General features: G+C 37.0%; 1 protein-coding gene across 23 annotated transcripts in view; it reads right to left on the reverse strand.

Annotated features, from left to right (window-relative positions):
• MCTP1 (multiple C2 and transmembrane domain containing 1) overlaps nucleotides 1-21595 on the reverse strand; it is a 537798-nt gene that overhangs the window by 279148 nt on the left and 237055 nt on the right. For all 23 annotated transcript variants that reach the window (XM_030324980.1, XM_030324949.1, XM_030324905.1 and 20 more), the window contains exon 2: nucleotides 17443-17557. In XM_030324980.1, the coding sequence (XP_030180840.1) occupies nucleotides 17443-17557 (115 nt within the window). The remainder of the gene's footprint in view (nucleotides 1-17442; nucleotides 17558-21595) is intronic.

The following is a 21595-nucleotide window of genomic DNA, read 5'->3' on the forward strand; positions in this document are numbered from 1 at the left end:
CGTCGCTCCTTATCAGGGAAATACAAATCAAAACCACACTCAGGTATCACCTCACGCCAGTCAGAGTGGCCAAAATGAACAAATCAGGAGACTATAGATGCTGGAGAGGATGTGGAGAAACGGGAACCCTCTTGCACTGTTGGTGGGAATGCAAATTGGTGCAGCCGCTCTGGAAAGCAGTGTGGAGGTTCCTCAGAAAATTACAAATAGACCTACCCTATGACCCAGCAATAGCACTGCTAGGAATTTACCCAAGGGATACAGGAGTACTGATGCATAGGGGCACTTGTACTCCAATGTTCATAGCAGCACTCTCAACAATAGCCAAATTATGGAAAGAGCCTAAATGTCCATCAACTGATGAATGGATAAAGAAATTGTGGTTTATATACACAATGGAATACTACGTGGCAATGAGAAAGAATGAAATATGGCCTTTTGTAGCAACGTGGATGGAACTGGAGAGTGTGATGCTAAGTGAAATAAGCCATACAGAGAAAGACAGATACCATATGGTTTCACTCTTATGTGGATCCTAGAAACTTAACAGGAACCCATGGGGGAGGGGAAGGAAAAAAAAAAAAAAAAAAAAAAAAAAAAAGGACGTTAGAGTGGGAGAGAGCCAAAGCATAAGAGACTGTTAAAAACTGAGAACAAACTGAGGGTTGATGGGGGGTGGGAGGGAGGAGAGGGTGGGTGATGGGTATTGAGGAGGGCACCTTTTGGGATGAGCACTGGGTGTTGTATGGAAACCAATTTGTCAATAAATTTCATATATAAAAAATAAATAAATAAATAAATAAATAAATAAATAAATAAATAAATAAATAAATAAAAAAGGACACAGATTGTTACAGGTCAACTTAAAATTCTGTTTACACCACACGTATTAAATCCAGTTTTATTGAACCAGTTTCTTACATCCTAGTTTCCAGACCTCATCACAGTTAGAGGCTCAAGGCACAAATAAATTACAGAATTACCAACTGTGAGGCCCTCTCTGGCATGGCACAGGTCACTTTCCCCAGGGACTTCTATTACTCTTCCTACCAATTATGCGGGACTTCTTAAAAGTAGTGTGTGCAATACTTTGTCTTCACAAGGCTATACACCAGATCCTACCATCCATCCCAAAGCATATACCTAATTGTACATCAGAGCATAGGAAGAAATATAAATGTATCATAAGTTTGAAATTTCTGAAGTGATAGTACACATACTATTAAGCAATGGCAAATCTGAAATCTTATTTTTGCTAATAAAATTTTAAGAACAATTCCTTATTCTCCCGTGAAAAAATGAAATGTTACCTTGTTCAGTTTTTTGCATTGCTGATACTCCACATTGGTGTATTTCAAAAGTAAAAGTTATCCATTTGACAGGTGTTGACCTTCCACTCTACTGATTTTTTTGGTACATGTGATGGAGTAAAAAGAAAAACCTACTGACTTCCTCTATGACATATATTATTCATAAAGAACATCTCTGTTTCTCATATATATATATATATATATATATATATATATATATATAAATTTATTGTCAAGTTGGTTTCCATACAACACCCAGTGCTCATCCCAACAGGCTCCCTCCTCAATACCCATCACCCGCTTTCCCCTCCCCCCCACCCCCATCAACCCTCAGTTTGTTCTTAGTATTTAAGAGTCTCTTAGGGTTTGCCTCCTTCCCTCTCTGTAACGTTTTTCCCCCTTCCCCTCCCCGCTGGTCTTCTGTTAAGTTTCTCGGGAGCCACATATGGGTCAATGTCATTGAGTCACAATAGTGAAACTGAAATCAGTAAACCATTTTAAATACTCTGAAGTACAGATTGCTTTCTCTAGCTTTATTTTTTTGCCATTTTGAAAACAGATAATCATTCCTTTCCAGGATTCTGTTTTAATGATCCCAGAGTTCAATTCCAAAATTATTAAGGAAACAGGAGTATGATATTTAAGGACAAAATACAAGGTTTGTGCTTTTAAAAGTTAGAAAAAAAGGTATGAGAAATATCCTCAGCATCACAAAAGCAATTGCCTTTTTCAATTTTTAGCAAGAACCCTGCTTTTTCTCTCCGTGTGAGGCAGAATGGCCGCTGGCGCTGGAATAAATAGTAAAAAGACATAAAATGAGTAGACTGTCAACAACATAAGTTGGCAAAACTCTAAAGGCAAAAACTCCAAAGCTGAGTGCCAGAACCAATTAGAATATATAATACTAACTAAAAATAATGGGAAAAAAGTCCTTGCAGCTCTCATTCAGAAATATCCACCAACTTATGGGGCACCTGGGTGGATAAGTTGGCTAAAGGACCTACTCTTGATTTTGGCTCAGATCATGATTCCAGGGTCATGAGATCAAGTCCTGCATCTAGCTCCACACTGACACCATGGAGCCTGCTTGGGATTGTCTCTCCCTCTCTGTCCCTCCTGTGCTCTTTCTCTTTCACAAGATAAATAAGTAAACTTAAAAAGAAAAAAGAAATATTCACTAATTTAACCAGTAACACATCAGTTAATACCATGCTAATAATAATAATGTTGTTGATGATGGTGGAAATATAGACATAACTTGTTTCATTGCACTTTGCAGATACTGCACATTTTATAAATTGAAGGTTTCTGGCAACCCTGCACTAAGCAAGTCCATTGGCACCATTTTTTCCAACAGCATAGGCTCACTTTGTGTCTCTGTGTCACATTTGGTACCTTTCACAGCATTTCAAAATTTTTCATTATTACTATATTTATAGTTATGGTGATCTGTGATCAGTGATCTTTGATGTTATTATTGTAACTGTTTTGGGGGTGCCACGAACTGTGCCTATGTAAGATAGCAAACTTAAATGATAAATGTTGTGTGGGTTCTGACTGTTCCACTGCCTGGCCATTCCCCCATGTCTATCCCTCTCTTCAAGCCTCCCTAATCCCTGAGACACAACAATATTGAAATTAGGCCAATAACCCTACAATGGCCTATACGTGCTCAAGTGAAAGGAAGAGTTATGTGTCTCTCACTTTAAATCCAAAGCTAGAGATGATTAAGCTTAGTGAGGAAGGGAAGTTGAAAGGTGACGCAGGCCAAAAGCTAAGCCTCTTGTGCCAAACAGCCAAGTTGCAAATGCAAAGGAAAAGTTCTTGGAAGGTAAAAGTTACTCCAGTGAACACATGAATGATATGATATTGCTGATATGGAGAAAATTTTAGTATTCTGGATAGAAGATCAAACCAGCTACAACATTCCCTTTAGCCAAAGCCAAATACAGAGTAAGGTCATAACTCTCTTCAATTCTATCAAGGTTGAGAGATGTGGAAGCTGCAGAAGACAAGTTTGATGACAGCAGAGGTTGGTTCATGAAATTTAAGTGAAAGAAATAATCTCTATAACATGGGCTTCATTCTTACAACTGCAATGAACTGAACTCTACAGCCTAAAAATTTCAAGGTTCAGATGAGAACTCAGTACAAGGTGAAGCAGTAAGTGCTGATGTAGAAGCTGCAACAAGTTGTCCAGAAGATTTAGATAATGTAACTCAAAAAAGATGGTTATTGTTTAGTGTGGCTAAACAATTTTCCATGTAGACAAAACAGCCTTACATTGGAAGAAGATGCCATCTAGGACTTTTATAGCTAGAGAAAAGAAGTCAATGCCTTGCTTCCAAGTTTCAAAGGATGGGGCATGTGACTTTTGATCTTGGGGTCATGAGTTGGAGCCCCATGTTGGGTGTAGAGATTGCTTAAATAAATAAACTTTCAAAAAAAGTTTCAAAGGACAGGCTGACTCTCCTATAGGGGTCAATGAAGCTGGTGACTTTAAGTGGAAGTCAATGCTCATTTACCATTCTGAAAATTGTAAGACTCTTAAGAATTATGCTACATCTATTCTGCAGGTGCTCTGTAAGTGGAACAACAAAACCTGATGACAGCACGTCTGTTTATATAACATGGTTTACTGAATATTGTAAGCCCATTATTCAGACCTTCTACTCAGAAAAAAATATTCCTTTCAAAATATTATGCTCATTGACAATACACCTGGTCACCCAAGAGCTCTGATGGAGATGCATAATGAGATTAATATTGTTTTCATGCTTGCTAACACAATGTCCATTCATCAACCTGTGGACCAAGGGGTAATTTCAACTTTCAAGTCTTATTATTTAAGAAATACATTTCATAAGGCTATAGTTGCCATAGATAGTGATTCCTCTCATGGATCTGGGCAAAGTAAACTGAAAACCTATGGAAACTATTCATTATGCCAGATGCCTTTAAAAACATCTGTGATTCACAGGAAGGGGTTAAAACTCAACATGAATAGGAATTTGGAAGAAGTTGATTTCAATCCTCATGGATGACTTTACGGGATTGAAGACTTCAGAGCAGAAAGTAACTACAGATGTGGTGGGAAAAGCCAGAGAATGAGAATTAGAAGTGGAGCGTGAAGATGGAACTGAATTGTTGCTCATAACAAAACTTTAACAGATGAGGAGTTGCTTCTTCTTAAGCATGAGCAAAGAAAGTGGTTTCTTGAGATGGAATCTATTCCTGGTGAAGATGCTGTGAAGACTGCAGATATGACAACAAAGGATTTAGAATATGACAAACTTAGTTGATGAAACAGCTGCATAGTTTGAGAGGATTGATTCCAATTTTGAAAGAAGTTCTACCATGAATAAAATGCTATCAAACAGCATCCATGCAACAGAGAAATAGTGAAAGGAAGAGTCAATCAATGTGGCAAACATTGCTGCTGTCTTATTTTAAGAAATTACCACAACCACCCCTATCCTCAGCAACTACCACCCTGGTCAGTCAGCAAACATCAACGTGGATGGAGGCAAGACCCTCACCAGCAAAAAGATGGGAACTAGCTGAAAGCTCAGACGATGGCTAGCCTTTTTTTAAATAATAAAATATTTTTAAATTAAGGTGTATACATTGTTTGTTCAGACATAATGCTATTGCACACTTAATGGACTGAAGTGTAATGTAAACATAACTTTTAAATGCACCGGGAAAGCAAAAACTCCCTTTGACTCTATTTATTGTGATATTCACTTTACTGCAGTGAAACTAAAACCACAATATCTCTGGGTTATACCTTGTAGATGATCAGAGGGCTTACTTTGTGTCTTACTCTAAAACATTATGTGTAGAATCCCATTTAACCTGTAGAACACGCCCAGGAGGCAGATGCCTTCATTATTCCATTTGCATATGATGCTTAGTTACTCCATGACTCACTCTTGGACTCTCTGATGCCCATCGTATGCTGTAGCAGATTGCCACTGTCCAACCACCACACTCTCAGTTTTCCTACACATCAAAGACTTTCTACCTCCATACCTTCCTCAAGCACCTGTGACTTTCTGCACAGGAGTGTGCTTGGCACAAGCATGGCCCAGGCCTCGGTGATACATGCTTCAGAGCAAGCCTTAGCAAATGGCATATGGGAATTGGTAAACAAATAGTCGGTCTTCTTGGTTACGCATTAGGGCTTGCTAGGGGCATTCCACACCATGTCTTAGAGGTCCCAGAACTAACCTGATTTTTCACTCACCCTGTGCTGACTCCCTTCCTTTCCCTATGTTATTCTTGCCCCTACCACTGCCTTCTGGGATTATCTCCCAAAGAAGCTCAAATCTGTGTCATGCTCTGCTTGTGCCTATCCACACTTAAAAAACATCGTGTTGTTCTTCTATGATACACTGCTAATGAGATATTATTTAAGATAATTGACTGAAGCTTGAGAACTTTTAAACTTTAATACACTTTTTGGAAAAGTAATTTATTTTATTCTTATAATTTATACTCAAATTTTCTTTAATAAAGAAGGGAGCTTTGTTCAATTCTTTTCTAAATTTAACTAGAAATTATTCTCTGAGAACGTTTTTCAATAGGTTAGTATGTGCCCCCAAACACTAGAAAATCTAGAAAAGCTTAAATATAAATTTTGTAGCCAATGTCTCTCAGTACACTTGTTACAAAATTGTAACCCTTTAAAATTTAAAACCACTTGTCAGTCTACATACTAAAGATATCTGTGAGTGCTAAAGTGGTCACGCTTCAACTACAAAGATAATTTCACTTTAGACCATAATAACACAGCATCTACACCTATTGACAATAGGCAAAATCCACACTTAACAGAAAGGTAAACAACAGAGACATAATAAATGAAGAAATTCATTACAAGCTATAAAGATAGAGAATGTCTCCTTTTCCCCAGAACCATTTTCTTTTCACATTGGAAGCTTGAAAGGCTTAGAGCCATGAGTTTACATTTCAAATGGTTGTGAAGATCTAAGAGTTCTTCTCTTATCTCAAAAGAGAATCTGTTCACTTCAGAAAGATAAGGTCTTTTTCTCTCCTAAGATGGGAGGAGGGGCTGCTGCGCAGTTGTTTTTATTAAGCTCCCCAGTTGCATAATTTTGGGTTCTTCTCCACAGTACAGACCCCCTGTATACGCAGCTGACAAATGTTCTCACTGCCATCTCCCTGAAGGGAGAGAGTGAAGCTTGGGAAACCAATACGATAAGTAATAATGTCTGATCTTTGATCTAGAAATCTGGTGTTTGCTTTTAGAATAATATAAAGATAGAAAACTAAAAACTTGCCAATAAAATTTTCTTAGGAGTGAATCTTTGATATAGTCTAGAAGGAGCCTTTTTACTTGCAAAAGAAATGTGATACATTTTTTTAAGTTCATTTATTTTGAGAGAGAGAGAGAGCACACACATGCACAGTAGTGGAGGAGGGGCACAGAGAGAGAGAGAGAGAGAGAGAGAGAGAGAGAGAGAGAGAGAATCCCAAGCAGGCTCCACAATGCCAGCACAGAGCCTGATGTGGGGCTCAAACCACAAAGTGTGAGATCATGAACTAAGCCAAAGTCAAGAGCTGGATGCTTAATAGACTGAGCCACCCAGGTGCCCCTGTGATACATTTCTGATACATATTCATAACTAAATTGAATGAAATATTTTCTTTTCACAATTTTTGGAGGACCCACATGTGAGGCAACCTGATCAGGTGGAGGCCAGCGAGTGTGTGGTAAAAGAATTCACCCAAGGAAGAACAAAGGAGATAGAAGTTTATTGAATACACTGCAAGGGAGTAGTGGTCAGGACAGCAAAGGAGAGACTGTGGGGAGGCAGAGGTGGGAGGCCATAGTTAAGGGGGAAGATGAGGAGATATGGGAACATATGGAATTTTCCTTTTTTGGTACCTGTGTCCAGCTTTAAGAAACCCATTGGTCAGGCGGGGTTTATGGATATTTTGAAGTGGGTTGCCTAATGGGCGGGTTTGTAGTCAGCCTGGTGGCCACTGTGGGTCCTTCTACCTTACTCAGGTTTCCAATGCTCAAGTTGGTTGCCTAAAAGCAGCCTCTACACCACAGAGATAGTTGGTCTCATAGGAACATCAAAGTCAGCAGACATTAGGTGTAGATCAAGTAACAACACAAGAACGCTCAGGATTCTTTGTGTTTCCTTGACCTTGCTCTTTAAGGGCAGCTATGACTGATAAACTATTAGGTTTTCCAGAGACGTGGTGATTCCAGCCCATGTTCAGAGCTCTCTCCTATCAAAGTCCAAGGGCCATTTGAAAGGACTCTGGTTCTGTGGTTCTATGGCATCTTGCCATCTAGCATTAGCTCTAGGAGAAGTGAAATAGGCTTGAAGGCCTGAGTGAGACTGGAGGGATAGTTTGGGACCTAGGACATCTCAGGGGTTCCACAAAAGGAAGGCCAGAATGATTTCACAGGTTTCCAAAGAATGATTCAGATATGAGAAGTTCTGTGGTCTTGGTTTTGTATTTGAGGAGTTCCATGTGGCCATCTGCTGTCACTGAAGAATATTGCTGTCACTGCTTTAAATATTGGTATTCGTTTTAATCGTTTATTTTATAATAAGCACATGATAAAGCCCCTTTAGTCTGCTCCTCTCAACCCAAAGTTTCGAAGATTAAATTAGTTCTAATTAGAACAAATGCCCTCTCTTAAAATAATCTTAATCAACAGGCCTATAACCTTGTAGGGTTTGGCTATACCAAACAGTTGTACCAAAAATATAAGCTCATTCTTAATTGGGGTACTGTGCCAATTGACATTTCAAAATTTTCAAAAAGGATAATTTTGTATACTTCATATGATCCAATTTCAGGGAATGTGAATCCTACTAAATTCCTGAGAATATTTCTTTCCATGGGCAAGATACATCAAAATTCAGTAACACATAAAATTTCCTTTATGTTTATACCAAGAAAGAACATATTCTTTAAGAAGTTTAAATATGGTAAACTACAAATATAAGCTAATTAACCTCCAGAGAATTAAGGACAATGTCTAATAAATGGAGCTCAGAGATGTACTTTTAAAATGAGTTAAGCTTAAAATCATCCTTTGTTAACAGATGCTGAATTAAATTATACTTATTCTAAATCAAATCATCTATAACAAATCAAATCACATTTCCAAAAAATCCACCATTGGCAAAGTCTATGCAGATCCTGAAGGAAATACGATGCATATTAATTGGCCTTGTTGATAAACTACTGAGAACAATGTCAGATATTATACACAGTGCCTTTCCTGGTTCCTTTTACTTTTCATGGCACTGCAGTTTTTGCAAAGATTCAATAAAAGTTGGTCCTTCTTATCTAACTACAGCAAAACCCTGGATTGTGAGTAACTTGTTCTGTGAGTGTTCTGCAAGATGAGCAAACATTTCTAATAAATTTGAACTTGATAAATGAGAAGTAGGTGAAGTCAAATGTCACATGATCACAACTGAGCCAATGGTTCTTCTCTCTCTCTCACTGCGGAATTATGGGTGATCATCTCCCATGCTCAGATGCTTGGCCTCAGGTCATGGTGTATGACAGCAATCAGTCATTTTTCAGAACATTGGAAGGTGCCCACAACTTACACTAGCATATTTTTTGTTACTTCAAAGCACCTATGGGCAGTCCTTTGCTTTTCCATACAAGAGTAAGTTTAGGGATGCTTTGCTTCATTCTAGGTCATGGGATAGGTTCCTTGTTAAAGGTGCGTGAAAAGAAAAAGATTTCCCTGAGCCAATAGATAGCAGTGATTCCATTAGTGACAGTGAAAGTTGTCCTACACAATAACCCTCCTCTCTCTTGTCTCCCTCACACCAGCCACGAAGATTTTCAAAGGTTAGTGCCAGTTCATTTGTTTATCTTTCTTTATATTTTGCATTTTCTTTAATATCTTGTATTATGTTACGTATTGTAATCATTTTTATATGATTATTTTTGGGTTGTGGAACAAATCATCTGAGTTTCCATTATTTCTTATGGGGAAATTCGCTTTGATATACAAGTGCTTTGGATTACAAGCATGCTTCCAGAACAAATTATGCTCAAAAACTAAGGTTTTACTGTATAATTAAGCTGGGACACATGGGTGGCTCAGTCGGTTAAGCGTCTGACTCTTGGTTTCGGCTCAGGTCAAGAATTCAATAGTTTGTGAATCTGAGCCCCGTGACAGGCTCTGCACTGAAAGCACAGAGCCTGCTTAGGATTCTCTCTCTCCCTCTCTCTCTGACCTTCCCCCTTGTGCACTCTTTCTCTTTCAAAATAAATAAATAAATTTTAAATAAATATATATATATATATAAATACAATTAAAGAAAGTAAATCTGAAACCATAACAATATAAGAAACAGCACATTTGAAAGTTAGTATTATTTACTTAGGTGTGATGGGACCGCATTTCATCTATGGACCATCATCTTCAGAGTCCCTTCAGGAGACTGGTGTAGTAGTTGCTGTGTGGCTTAAAGAGTTTCAGATTTTCATTTAGTCAAGAATGTCACTTCTTGGGAATTTTGAAGAAAGGAACACCCTGGTGTATGTAGTGCTGCAGACAGCCTGGAGAAGGGTCACTGAACCCTTTGCTCTGGCTCAGAATAAGTGAAGTGTTAAGACCAGTACAAAAAAGCTTTCCAGAACAATGGTGCAGTCCTGGAGTCATTTACAAAATCTCAGGTAGAATTTCATTACCAGTGTTTAGTAATTGTATGGCTTTAGTTATATTAACATGTAGCAGGGGAATCTTTGTGTGTCAGTGAGTGATGTGTTTTGCACCTATGAGAATAAGATAGAAAAAACAGAACAGAATGTATTCTGCAGAAGCTTATAGATATATATGTACATATGTGTATGTCTGTGTGTGTGTATATATATATATATGTATATATATATATATATTAGGCTTAATTTAAGATCATACATCGTATGGGGGGGTTATGGGGGGCTCAGTCAGTTGAGCATCTGACTTCAGCTCAGGTCATGATCTCATGGTTCGTGGGTTCGAACCCTATGTTGGGCTCTGTGCTGACAGCTCAGAGCCTGGAGTCTGCTTCGGATTCTGTGTCTCTCTCTGTCCTTCCTCCACTCATGCTCTGTATCTCTCTCTCTCAAAAAAAAAAATAATAATAATAATAAAAGAAAGACGATAGACTATGTGAAATAGCTATTATTAAAACTCTAAGTCCCTGTGATTTTTAAAAAAAATTTCTCAATGGTAGGAAACTAGTAAAAGGAATGACATTTAACATGTATGTATATGATTGTGTTTGTATTGGGTAAAACAGGCTCTACCGGATTCCACCACTTGTAAGAAATGTGAAAAAACAATTGACTGACAACACATTCAATTCACAATCTTCGCACAAACAATGCAACCTGACAGACATTTTCTTGATCAAAATAGCTCATCAACCTTGTAAATGTAAAGAAGGAGTTGCCAATAAAAAAGTATCTCCAACCTGCTCAGAGATAAACCTTCCTCTGGTGATACAAGCTGCATTCTCCTTCTGGGAAAAAAGGGACATTCACACAGCTTAATTTTCTGACCAACTTTAACAGGACTAGAACTTTTTCTAGCAACCATGACTATATACAGTATGTCTCTGACATTGGGATGGTTTTGAGAGTGAAACGAAGCACTATTAACAATTATGCCAGTTAAAAAAAAAAAAAAAAGAGCTTCCCTCAGGCAAACCAGGATTTATGGCCATCTACCAGAGAGGAAATTCCTCAGCATCAGAACCAGAAAGGATCCTGAACACCAAAAGGGAAGTGAAGGTGTTGAGATGGCAGCGACCCTTATAGCCAATCCTATGAAGATGAGGGAAATATATGTGAACACCAACCATCATGCCTGATACATAATTCACACCAGAAATGTGACCATGCCTTACGCACTCAGACAATCACTGTCTTTAAAAGTTGTCAGAAATGACATTTAATGGCAAAATTGCTGACAGACCCTCCAACTTGAAAAAAGCTTATTTATACTTATATACTACAAAAATGAAAAATGTTTCATTTTTGTCAAATTGAATTATTTTGGGAAAAAATGCTTTCCAATTCATTTTCTCAGATCTGGCTATCTTATAACTGATATCAGTTCTCAATGAGTGATCTTTCACTAAGCTGTGAGAAAAATGAAGCTTGCAGGGGGAAACCTTCTAAAGCCTTTCCCATCCCCCAGGTTTCTGTAATCTTTAATCCAACCTGAAAACACTGTTCTCACAAGACTTGGAAACTTTCCTTTGGCAGTGACACATCAGACTCACAGAGTGGAGGGACTGGATTTCTCGAACTCTACTCAGTGCAGGGATTTCTAACATTGTTATAAATACAATCACAATAAACAAGTTTCCATGGATCATTTTTTTTTTTTTTTTTTTTTTTTGCAGATGATCTAATGCCTCATTGAATTTGTTATATGCCATAGTTTACTTTAGTTCTAAGACCTTCTTTGGCTGACAGTAAAACATGGATCACTTTTTAAAACCTTTTTTTAATTCTTAAATTTTTATTTATTTTTTAAGTTTATTTACTTATTTTTGAGAGAGAGAGAAAGCATGAGTGGTGAGGCGCAGAGAGGAAGAGAGAATCTTAGGCAGTCTCCAAGCTGGCAGCACGGAGCCCAAAGTGGGGCTCAGGCCCAAGAACCGTGAGATCATGACCTGAGCGGAAGTCTGACTGAGCCACCCAGGTGCACCGCCCCACTTTTTTGAGTATTTAAATTTGTTCGTAGTATTTGAAGAGAATCAGTTGTCCTCTATCGTGGGTTGACTTGGGTTCTCCCAGAGATATGTCTCAGTCCTAACCCTGATACTTGTAAAGGTGACCTTATTTGGAAATAGGGGCTTTGTAGATGTACTGAAGGTACTAATCTTCAGATGAGATCATCCTGGATTTAGGTTAGGCCCTAAATCCAATGACAGTCCTTATGAGAGAGAAAGCAGGGAGGGATTTGAGACTTAGAGACACAGAGGGGGGTACCATGTAAGGATGGAAGCTGAGATCAGAGTGACGCTGCAACAGCGCAAGGGATCCCTGGAGTCAACAGGAACCAGAGGAAGCAGGGAGGAATTTTTCCCGAGAGCCTCTGGAGGGAGTATTGCCCTTGACTATTTGACTCCTGGACTCCAGAGCTGAGAGGTAATAAATCTCTGTTGTTTTAAGCCACCAAGTTTGTGCTAATTTGTAAAATCAGCCCTAGAAAATTAATACCTCTTCCATGGTACAAATCACAAGAAATAGCATTGGAGAGAATTGCTAGCACCAGACTTAAGTACACAGATTACTCTCTCTCCCTTTTCTAACAATACAAATAATCCTCTCAAGACATTACATTCAAATGTGCTAGATTATAATTTGGTCCTGAAAAACCCAGTCCAATCAAAATATAAATAGCATTGTTCTAATAATAACTAGACATGATGATTGTCACAAGGCTGCCAGCTAAAATAAGGAATTCAGTTAAAACTGAAATTTCAGATAAACAATATGCAACATTTTAGTAAAGTATGTCCCAAGTAGTGTGAGATGAAGTTAAGAAATTTTTATTAATTTTTTATTGGATCAATTGACATGTAATACTGTGTAAGTTTGAGGTGTTCAGCCTGTTACTCTGATACATTTATAAATTGTCATATATTGCCATTATAGCAATACTTACCACATTACGTATGGTATGATATTATTATCTATATTCATTATATTGTGGATTAGATGTGATGCATTTCTACTAAAAGATAATGTGTTGCTTATCTGAAATTCAAACTTAATGAGGCATCCTGTATTTTTGGTTGTTAACTCTGGACCCATACAACTTCAGCAGAGAGATAACACATATCACTCAAAATCACAGAGCTAATAAAATGTTGAGCTTGGTTTTGAAATTATGTCTGTCCGACTCTTCAAGATCATGTGTTTCTAGTTCATTAGACTGCTTAAAGCAGAGACGATAAAACCTAGCAAGAGGCAGTAGCATTGTAAGAAGAATGATGGCCAGTTCTGACTGCTGAGCCTAACTCAGTGCCAATTATGTTATGAAGGAAGATTCTGGAGATGAAAAGTTCAAACAATATTCTAGTGGCGTTGGTGACAGTGAAGTGAGTTTTCCCATTCTACTATTCTGTGCATGGGTGATATGTAACAGAGGGGGCACAGGTATTTTGGTTTTGATGGGCAGTTGGTAAGGGCATCAATGTAATAAATGATAAGAGTACAATTTCTGTTAGCTCTAATAGTTATGCAAATATTTTTGCTGACATTCACCTTTTTCCAAAATCCACATGGCTCCCAGGTACGATCATCCTTAAATCTCAAAGGTTTTTCTGAACTCCCTCAGCCATTTGACCTCAGGTGCTAGCAGACTTCCTCTGGAGGGCCTCTCACATTTTCCTTTCCTTCTCCATTTCCACATCCATAATTCCAGATGAGGCCCTCAAGACTATGTTCCCACATGCCTACAGTGTTTCTTCGCTTGTTTTCTCACTTCAAACTATCTATCTCCATCTAACTGTCCTGTATGTATAAATTATCTGTATAAAATTCACAAGTTTAAAGTGACCCAATATGATCTATCCAATCACATGCTTAACACACCTGTCATTCACAGGTGTGTCTAAGATAAATTTTAATCAATCCAATACTTAACTCAGGTTTTTTCCTTTGTTTAAATATCTCTTCTCACATGTAGTCAATAAAAACCTCATAAATGCCAGGCCAAGTAAGTAAAACAGTGAAGCTGGATTGGAGTTCGCATTTTAAACACTTTGGGATATTCTTCACCTCCACAAAGTATTTTCTTTCCTGTTTTTCTTAAGAACATGGTCCTCTTGTTCTACCATGAAAAACTTCCTATTTTTGGCAGAGACAACCATACAGAATAATTTGCAACTATAAGAAAGACAGTGTGTGGACAGTGCCATCCATGCTGAGATCCGTGGAGACACGGAACAGTGGGGCAAGACTGTGTGCACCCTGTCTAAAGGGTAGTTGCTACTCTGTTCAGGTAACTAGCATCATATATTGCCAGAGTTTGCCTTATGTTTTCTCACAATCACATTGACGTTATGCATTGTTAACAAGAGTGTTACAGAAAGGATGAGCCTTTGTCAATGCATCATACTAGGGGGTCCATGTCTGTCTCAATCCACTTGGGTTAGGTGGTGTCTTCCAAGTTTCTCCACTGGAAAGTTACTATTCTTCCTTTGTAACTCATATGTCTATTGTTGGGAAATACCTTGAAATGATGCAAATATCCTATTTCTCATCATAATTTCGCACATATAATTGTGGCATCTATTGATTTTTGCCTGCAACATGTTACTGTGGTGTTTGTTAAAACGCAATTTTCTATTCCTATTTTCCCTTCTACAGTTGTTTGTTGGAATTATGCCATAAGGAAAAGCTGTACCTGCTCCCCTGCTTCCTTATGTATTCAGTTATTTACTTACCAGCATGAATTCATAGATATTGATATTATATTATTTGATGGGTTAGAATTCATTATTACCATCATTCATTTTGTTGCTGAAATTGTCCAAGTTTTGATTACTAGGAGCTGTTCTTTTAAGTTGGCTTCTATGTTGTTTTGACATCATGCCATCAATTTTTTATTACTTCCTTACTGTCTGGGACTGCAAAATATTCCATGCTCATCTTGTACTTTCCTTGCCCCAGACCTGCAGTCAACCATTTCTGTAGGAGCCCTGCTTACTTTTATTAGGGAAACTGTATTTAGAAACCAAAATCTGGACCCAATGGTATGTCAATTGCTTGTCTGCCATTACACATTTGGAATGGCTTCTAGGCCCTGTCAGCAAACAGATGTAGGAAACACACACACACACACACACACACACACACACACACACACACACACACTTCTATCCATTTTAATCTCTATTAGAAACCATTTACATATTAAAAACTATTAGTTATATATATTAAAACCATTAGTTCATACTGATGCCTTTCTAATACCAGAAGGTTCATTCCATCTTTCTCTTGTTCTATTTTTATAACTTCTTTTTCCAACAGTGGAAAACCTGGCTCTCATTATGTATAATATATTTACTTACTTGTTCAGTCCTATTACACACATTAAGTAGTTTCAGAATTGGCAGTCATGCTCTAAGGTAGATCATGGATAGTGTTTTTTGTCTTGAATTTTATGGTGTATAATCCAAACACTGTTTTACATGATCACTTAGATTAGTTGTTTTATTCCTCATCCCCGTAAGGTATGATTATAGTTACAATTAATTTTGGGTTCCTCCCACATCCTAATAGATACTTACTTATTTATCTAGTTAACTGGATCTGAAATACTGCCATAATAACAAGGTTTACTCAAAGAACATTAACTTCTTCCTCACCCTTTTTATCCCATTCCCATCCCTCATTCTTAACACCTGTCCTTATCCATATTATGTATGTTACCAATCTCATTAGCTTCTAGATTTTACTTCTGATATTGCTTTTTGAACAAATGACCAGATAATGCATAATTTCTTATACTCCCTCCTTTCTTATATTCCATACTATCAGTAATCTTTCATATTTTGCTTTGTCACTTAATAATATATCCTGCAACTCTTTTCATATCAATTCCTAGATAATTTCCTCATTCTTTACTTTATAGCTGCATAGTATTTGATCATGTGGATGTACCATGGTTTATTTAACCACCGTTCCTATTTATGGGCATTTTATAGTTACAAACAATGTTGTATTAAATCATTATTTACACATGTATTTAATATTGTTGGGAGTGCATAACTAGAACTAAAAATTTGATCTCCTGATGACTGATTCAATTCTATTTTAAATCAAATGATGCAATGTAATGTAATTAAGAATACTCTGAAAACTAAAAACAAGTTGCATAAATATACACAACAAAATAATACTATGTTAATAGAATTATTTTCTTTCTCTAATCTAATTGTAACTGCTTTTGAGACAAGCAGTTAAATTCAATAAAAATGTGTCCTCAGCTACTTAACTGGATGGTTAATTTTGAAAATTAAATGTATTAAAATTCTATATTTCCAATACACCTTCATTCCTTAAGAATGTTCTGATATTTACTAGTTTTTATTCAAAAATCAAATCGATTAGTTATATAGTTTCTGGTCTTAAAAAGCCCATTATTATACTAAATTATTTTCTCTATTTTGTTCTTATAGAGATGGGATGTAGATATTATAAGCTATTGTCCTAATTTGGTTCCTTCCACATCCTAAGTGTGTACGTCAAATAGGGTGGGAAGAGAAAACAACACTGCATGATGCCAGGAAACCTCTTCAGGTTGTCTGACGCCTGTTAGAGGCTTACTGGAGGAGGCTGCTTCCTTATTGGAGGAGTTAAACTTAAATTCAGCTTCCTTTGGAATTGTGAGTCCTCAGGGCACTCAGGTCTCCACATTTTGAATGGCTGGTATTTCAAAATATGAAAAGGATGATCCAAGTCTAGTTAGGGTCCATCCCTGGTGCTGCCTTTAATCTGGGTTCAAGGAATCCCTAATGTAGCCCAAGCTAGTTCCCCAGGAGACTGCCTTGAGATTTGGAATCCAGAAACTAAAGACAATTTTCCTTTTCTGTTCTTTCATTGTGGCCTACAAAGACCTACTATGAGATTATTGCCAGGTGCAACGAAGCCTCAGAAAATCACCTGTGGGAATCTCCAAAGTTTTGGTGAAATTTTAGTTCTGGGTTCTGCAGTTTTAGCAGATGCAGCTATGCAAATCTATGCAGCAACAACAATTTCAGGTCTGCCAAAAGTTGACTTCTGATATGGCTCCAAATATGTGCTTCATCTACCAACCAATTATGTCACTGATAATATATAAGGAAGAGTCTAATTTGTCAGCAATTTGGTAGGAACCATGCTGTCTGGGTCAGGGCCAGTGTAGGAGTTTTTGATTTGTATCGTAACCTCTTGCTCCATGGTCACAGGAGTCAAATAAAGCTTCAAGCCATATTGTTGAACACAACCTTCTGAAAATTATAAAATTATAGTTGATTTTTTTAACTTAAGCAACCATAAGGAAAACAGAATCTGTCAAAAATTTAGGATAAGTTTCCAGGTGATGTTGTTCTTATGTTCTTACCTCCTCGATCTCGGGCAGCTAAACTTTGACCCCTTCTTAAGGTAATGTCCAATTGGTACATTCCGGGATCAGCCAAGGGGACATCTGCATTACTGGTTCCAGCAGTATTTATTTTCTGAAAAACAAGAATTATGCAAAATATTAAATTTAATATGTTTCCTATTTCCTTCAGCGGGGGACCATATGCAGCTTCACTCAAATTGTTAAAATTAGTCAATCAAATAAATCATCTTGTGCATTCACATGTCATAGTCACCCAGTTCTGTGAAGGTTTTTAAATTCATGAAATTATTTAGATCAAAATAAAAACATGACACTTACAGGAATTCTTGTTTTAACTCAGATTACAGATAACAAATATAACAGGAAAACATTTCCCATGGAAAGCCCCACATAATTCAACCAAGGAAGACTAACATAGGAATAGTGTCTGAGATAAAAATACAATCAGTGATGAATGGAGAATAAAGGTATGCAAGAGCAGTTGATTTCCATACAAGTGAGCTGAAAATGAAAATGATCTTCAGGCAACTGTGTTGACTCATTTATCTGTGCAAAAGGGTCATACTGATGGATTACACACCTTTTTTTCAATTCCAACATAAAATATGATATAATTATACAGAAATAAATTCACCTAGCATTTTGACAGTATTTGCAAGAAATAAATTCTCAGGGGGGCTAAATTTCTAATGCTGCTTGCTATGGAATAGAAGTTCAAGTGCACAAGCTATTTCTAGAACTAAAAATTTCTGCAAGGCTACCCATAGAGAATAACTTCAGTAACAATATACTATTAATTTACAGGCATTAAGTAAAATAAACACTTGTAAGAGGAATAGCTATATTGAAACAACACAAAAGAAACAGTAAAAATTGATTGGTCATATTTTATATTTTATGCCACTTTGAATACAATAGGAAAACTTACTTTTCTTTACACATTCGAAATGATTTTAAGTTCCTATAATTTATCTTCTAATACAAAAAGAAATATTCTTTTGTTTTGGAATAATATGCATGGATAAGGTAAAATTTTAGACACCAGTCTGGCTCTTTAAGTTCTATATTTCATATGCAATACTATAAAGCAGCTTTTTTTTTTTTAATGTTTCAAGACCAAGAAGAACACTTTCCTATAGGAGAAATTATCATTTAAAATAAGAAGCAGCACATCTTTGACAAGTCTTCATCTCTCCTCTGGTAACAATAAAAAAGATTCCACTTCTTCTCATGGTATCCCTGTTCCTATGTATGACAGCACTATTCTCACAGTGGCTCAGGCTGGAAATCAACAGAATCTCCTTGACTTCTTCATTTCCCTCCCTACCGCGTTCAGAAAGTTGCCAAATCCCACCCACTCCATTTCCACCCCCATTACATCTCCCAGTTGTCTTTTTCTTTTAATTCTTAACACCACTATTTTGAATCATGCCTTCAAACAACAGAGGAACAGGGTGAAATGATTGTGTTGGTCTTCCCTCAAACATCCATTTGCCCACCTCCTTGGGGTTACTGATTATAATAATTTAGAGTACACCCTTCCATACTTTTGAAGGGTTTATACAAACACATACACGTGTGGGTTTATTTTTCTTTGACTGAGTTTTCAGTTTTTTGTTTTTATTTTAACAAAGACAGTATTATATTTTTGTCTATTATTTCACAATTTATTTAACTTAAAAAAGTCATGGGTGCTTTGCTAATCCCCACATACAGATATATTTAGGTTTTTTATTCTGTTTTTTTTTTTTAGGTATATCATTTTACATAGTGTGGGAGTACCATGATTTCTCTATTGATTAGGAGCTGGTTTCAGTAGTTGCTACTACAAGGACTTGTGCTTTTATTTCACTCATAGGATGAATTTTTCAAAAAAAAAAAAGTTTAAATAGTTCATACTACTATTGAAAGTATACAAGACTGCCTATTTCCCAGATGCTAGTCAGCATAGGATGTTATTTTTCAAGTTTGGAGGGCAAAAAACGTTATCTCCCTTTAATACACATTTCCAGAACTAGGGTAGGGTGTCTTGAAACTACTATAAATGGCAAGACTGACAGCTGTTCACTGCGCCACACAGAAGATGCCAACTTTGAAAGACAGGAAGCCAATCAAGGTCTTCTAAACAACTTTTCAAAAAAGTTTGTATATGGGTCTAATTAATAAGCAAGATTTAAATTCAAATCCAGCAAACATCTGTTAAGCTCCAAGTACATTCCAAGCCTTTCATTAGGCTCTTGTACATACATAATTTCAAACTAAACAAGCCCATCAATAAATATTAAATATAGATAGATTTACCACTTTCTCAGAAATAGAATAAAATGTATGGGAAAGGAGACATTTTCTAGCATCCTCCTGTAGTATTTTGATAGGTACTTCAAAGGCAGAAAAGTTTGAATGCTCAGATTGCTGTATATTTTGTAGTTTTCATTGTTCTTTCCAGTGTGTCTTGAAGTTTAGAGTTAATTATTTATAGAGTACCTGGTATAATATTTTGAAATGTATATTATACTATATGGGCAAATTAAGGAAATTTCAAAGGTAATTTTAGTTATATTAGGTTTCTCACTTTTGCTCTTTTAGAATTTAACACCAAGTTTAAGAGACAGCTTCACTGGACTTCTATTTACTGGCTTTTTAAGGCCTGAATAATTTTCCTCCGTGTGTGTGTGTGTGTGTGTGTGTGTGTGTGTGTGTGTGTGTGTGTGTTTATCACATTTTCTTTATCCATTCACACGATGACAAACATTTATGTTGTTTCTGTATCTTGGCTATTGTGAATAATACTGTAATGAACATGGGAATACAGATCTCTCTCCAAGATACTGATTTCATTTCCTTTGAATAGATACCTGCCTTTCCCCTCTTGCTCTCCATGTCTTGTCTTCCTACACAGTCTTCCTGGGCCATTTTATTAGCCTTTATATCTTTCTTGTCCGTTATCACATTCTATATCAAATGTCATATTTGCCACTTTAGATTGTAAACTTTTAAAATCAGAGAATAGAGTGTTTAAGAATCAAATTGAACACAAATTGTGACAGAGGCAATGAAAAGAGAAAGATGTCTTTAAGGAAATACGATCTGGCTGAGTAGATACACACATGGGGGTAAAAAACAAAGTTGGCTACTCATAGGCAGTTTATTTCCTCTCTTTTTCTGTGACCATGGGTGGCATCTGATCTGTTTTGGGAACTTCTGTGCCAAAGAAAACTAAGTATACCATCAGAAACCTTTTTTAGTATATAGTGATATAGACTGCCATTACCAACTAATCAAAATTGGCTCTTTTAAAGAAATCCTATCCACTCAAGAGCTGTAATTAAAGACAGACTGTACTATAATGGAATTATTTAGTCATTGGGACAGCAGGAAAGAAAGACCAATTTATTATGTGGGAAAAATCTGAGGTGCCTTCAGAGACATGACAATGGAGTAGGGTGTGAAAATATGGGTAGGACTTTGACTAGTGAAGATTTGAAAGAAGGGAAGATGGGAAAATCAGTGAGAGCCCAAGGTGAATAGTCACCAGAGGGTACATCACTAAACTGTGTGAGAAAGAAGGTGTAAAGGAAGGCTGATGTGCATTGACTCCAGGCTGACAGGAGTTTCAACCCATGGGCAACATGAAACCATCCCAGGTTTTGAACAGAGGAAGCACTATAACCAGTCCTCATTTAACAAACATTTATTGCCTATATGCTCTGGAGTAAGTGCTTAGATTTCAGAAATAATCAAAACCAGGCCTTTTCACTCCATAGGATAGAAAAGAGAAGAAAAATCCTGTCAATATAGACATTATTTAACAGGTTTTATAACAGTCCAGTTTAAGTCACAAGGGCCTGATCTGGTCAGTGGTAATGGAAATAAAAGTAAATTTGAGAGATATTGAAGAGATTCAATCAACTGAATTTGTCAACTGACAAGATGTGGGAGATATGGGAGATGGATGGATGAGTCACACGGAAGTCTGAGCTGAACCCCTGAGAGAATGGTGTGCCAGCAGTGTGAGATGAGAAGCAAGCTTCAAGCCACCATGGTGTCAGCTTCCAAGGATACCTCCAACTCCCTGAAAGAAGGTGGTCAAGAACTTAAGCAGATCTAGAGAGTCATCTCTCCTCAGGCTCACTGAGATGGTTCCAAAAAG

The sequence above is a fragment of the Lynx canadensis genome, chromosome A1, assembly GCF_007474595.2.
Source record: "Lynx canadensis isolate LIC74 chromosome A1, mLynCan4.pri.v2, whole genome shotgun sequence".
NCBI lineage: Eukaryota > Metazoa > Chordata > Mammalia > Carnivora > Felidae > Lynx > Lynx canadensis.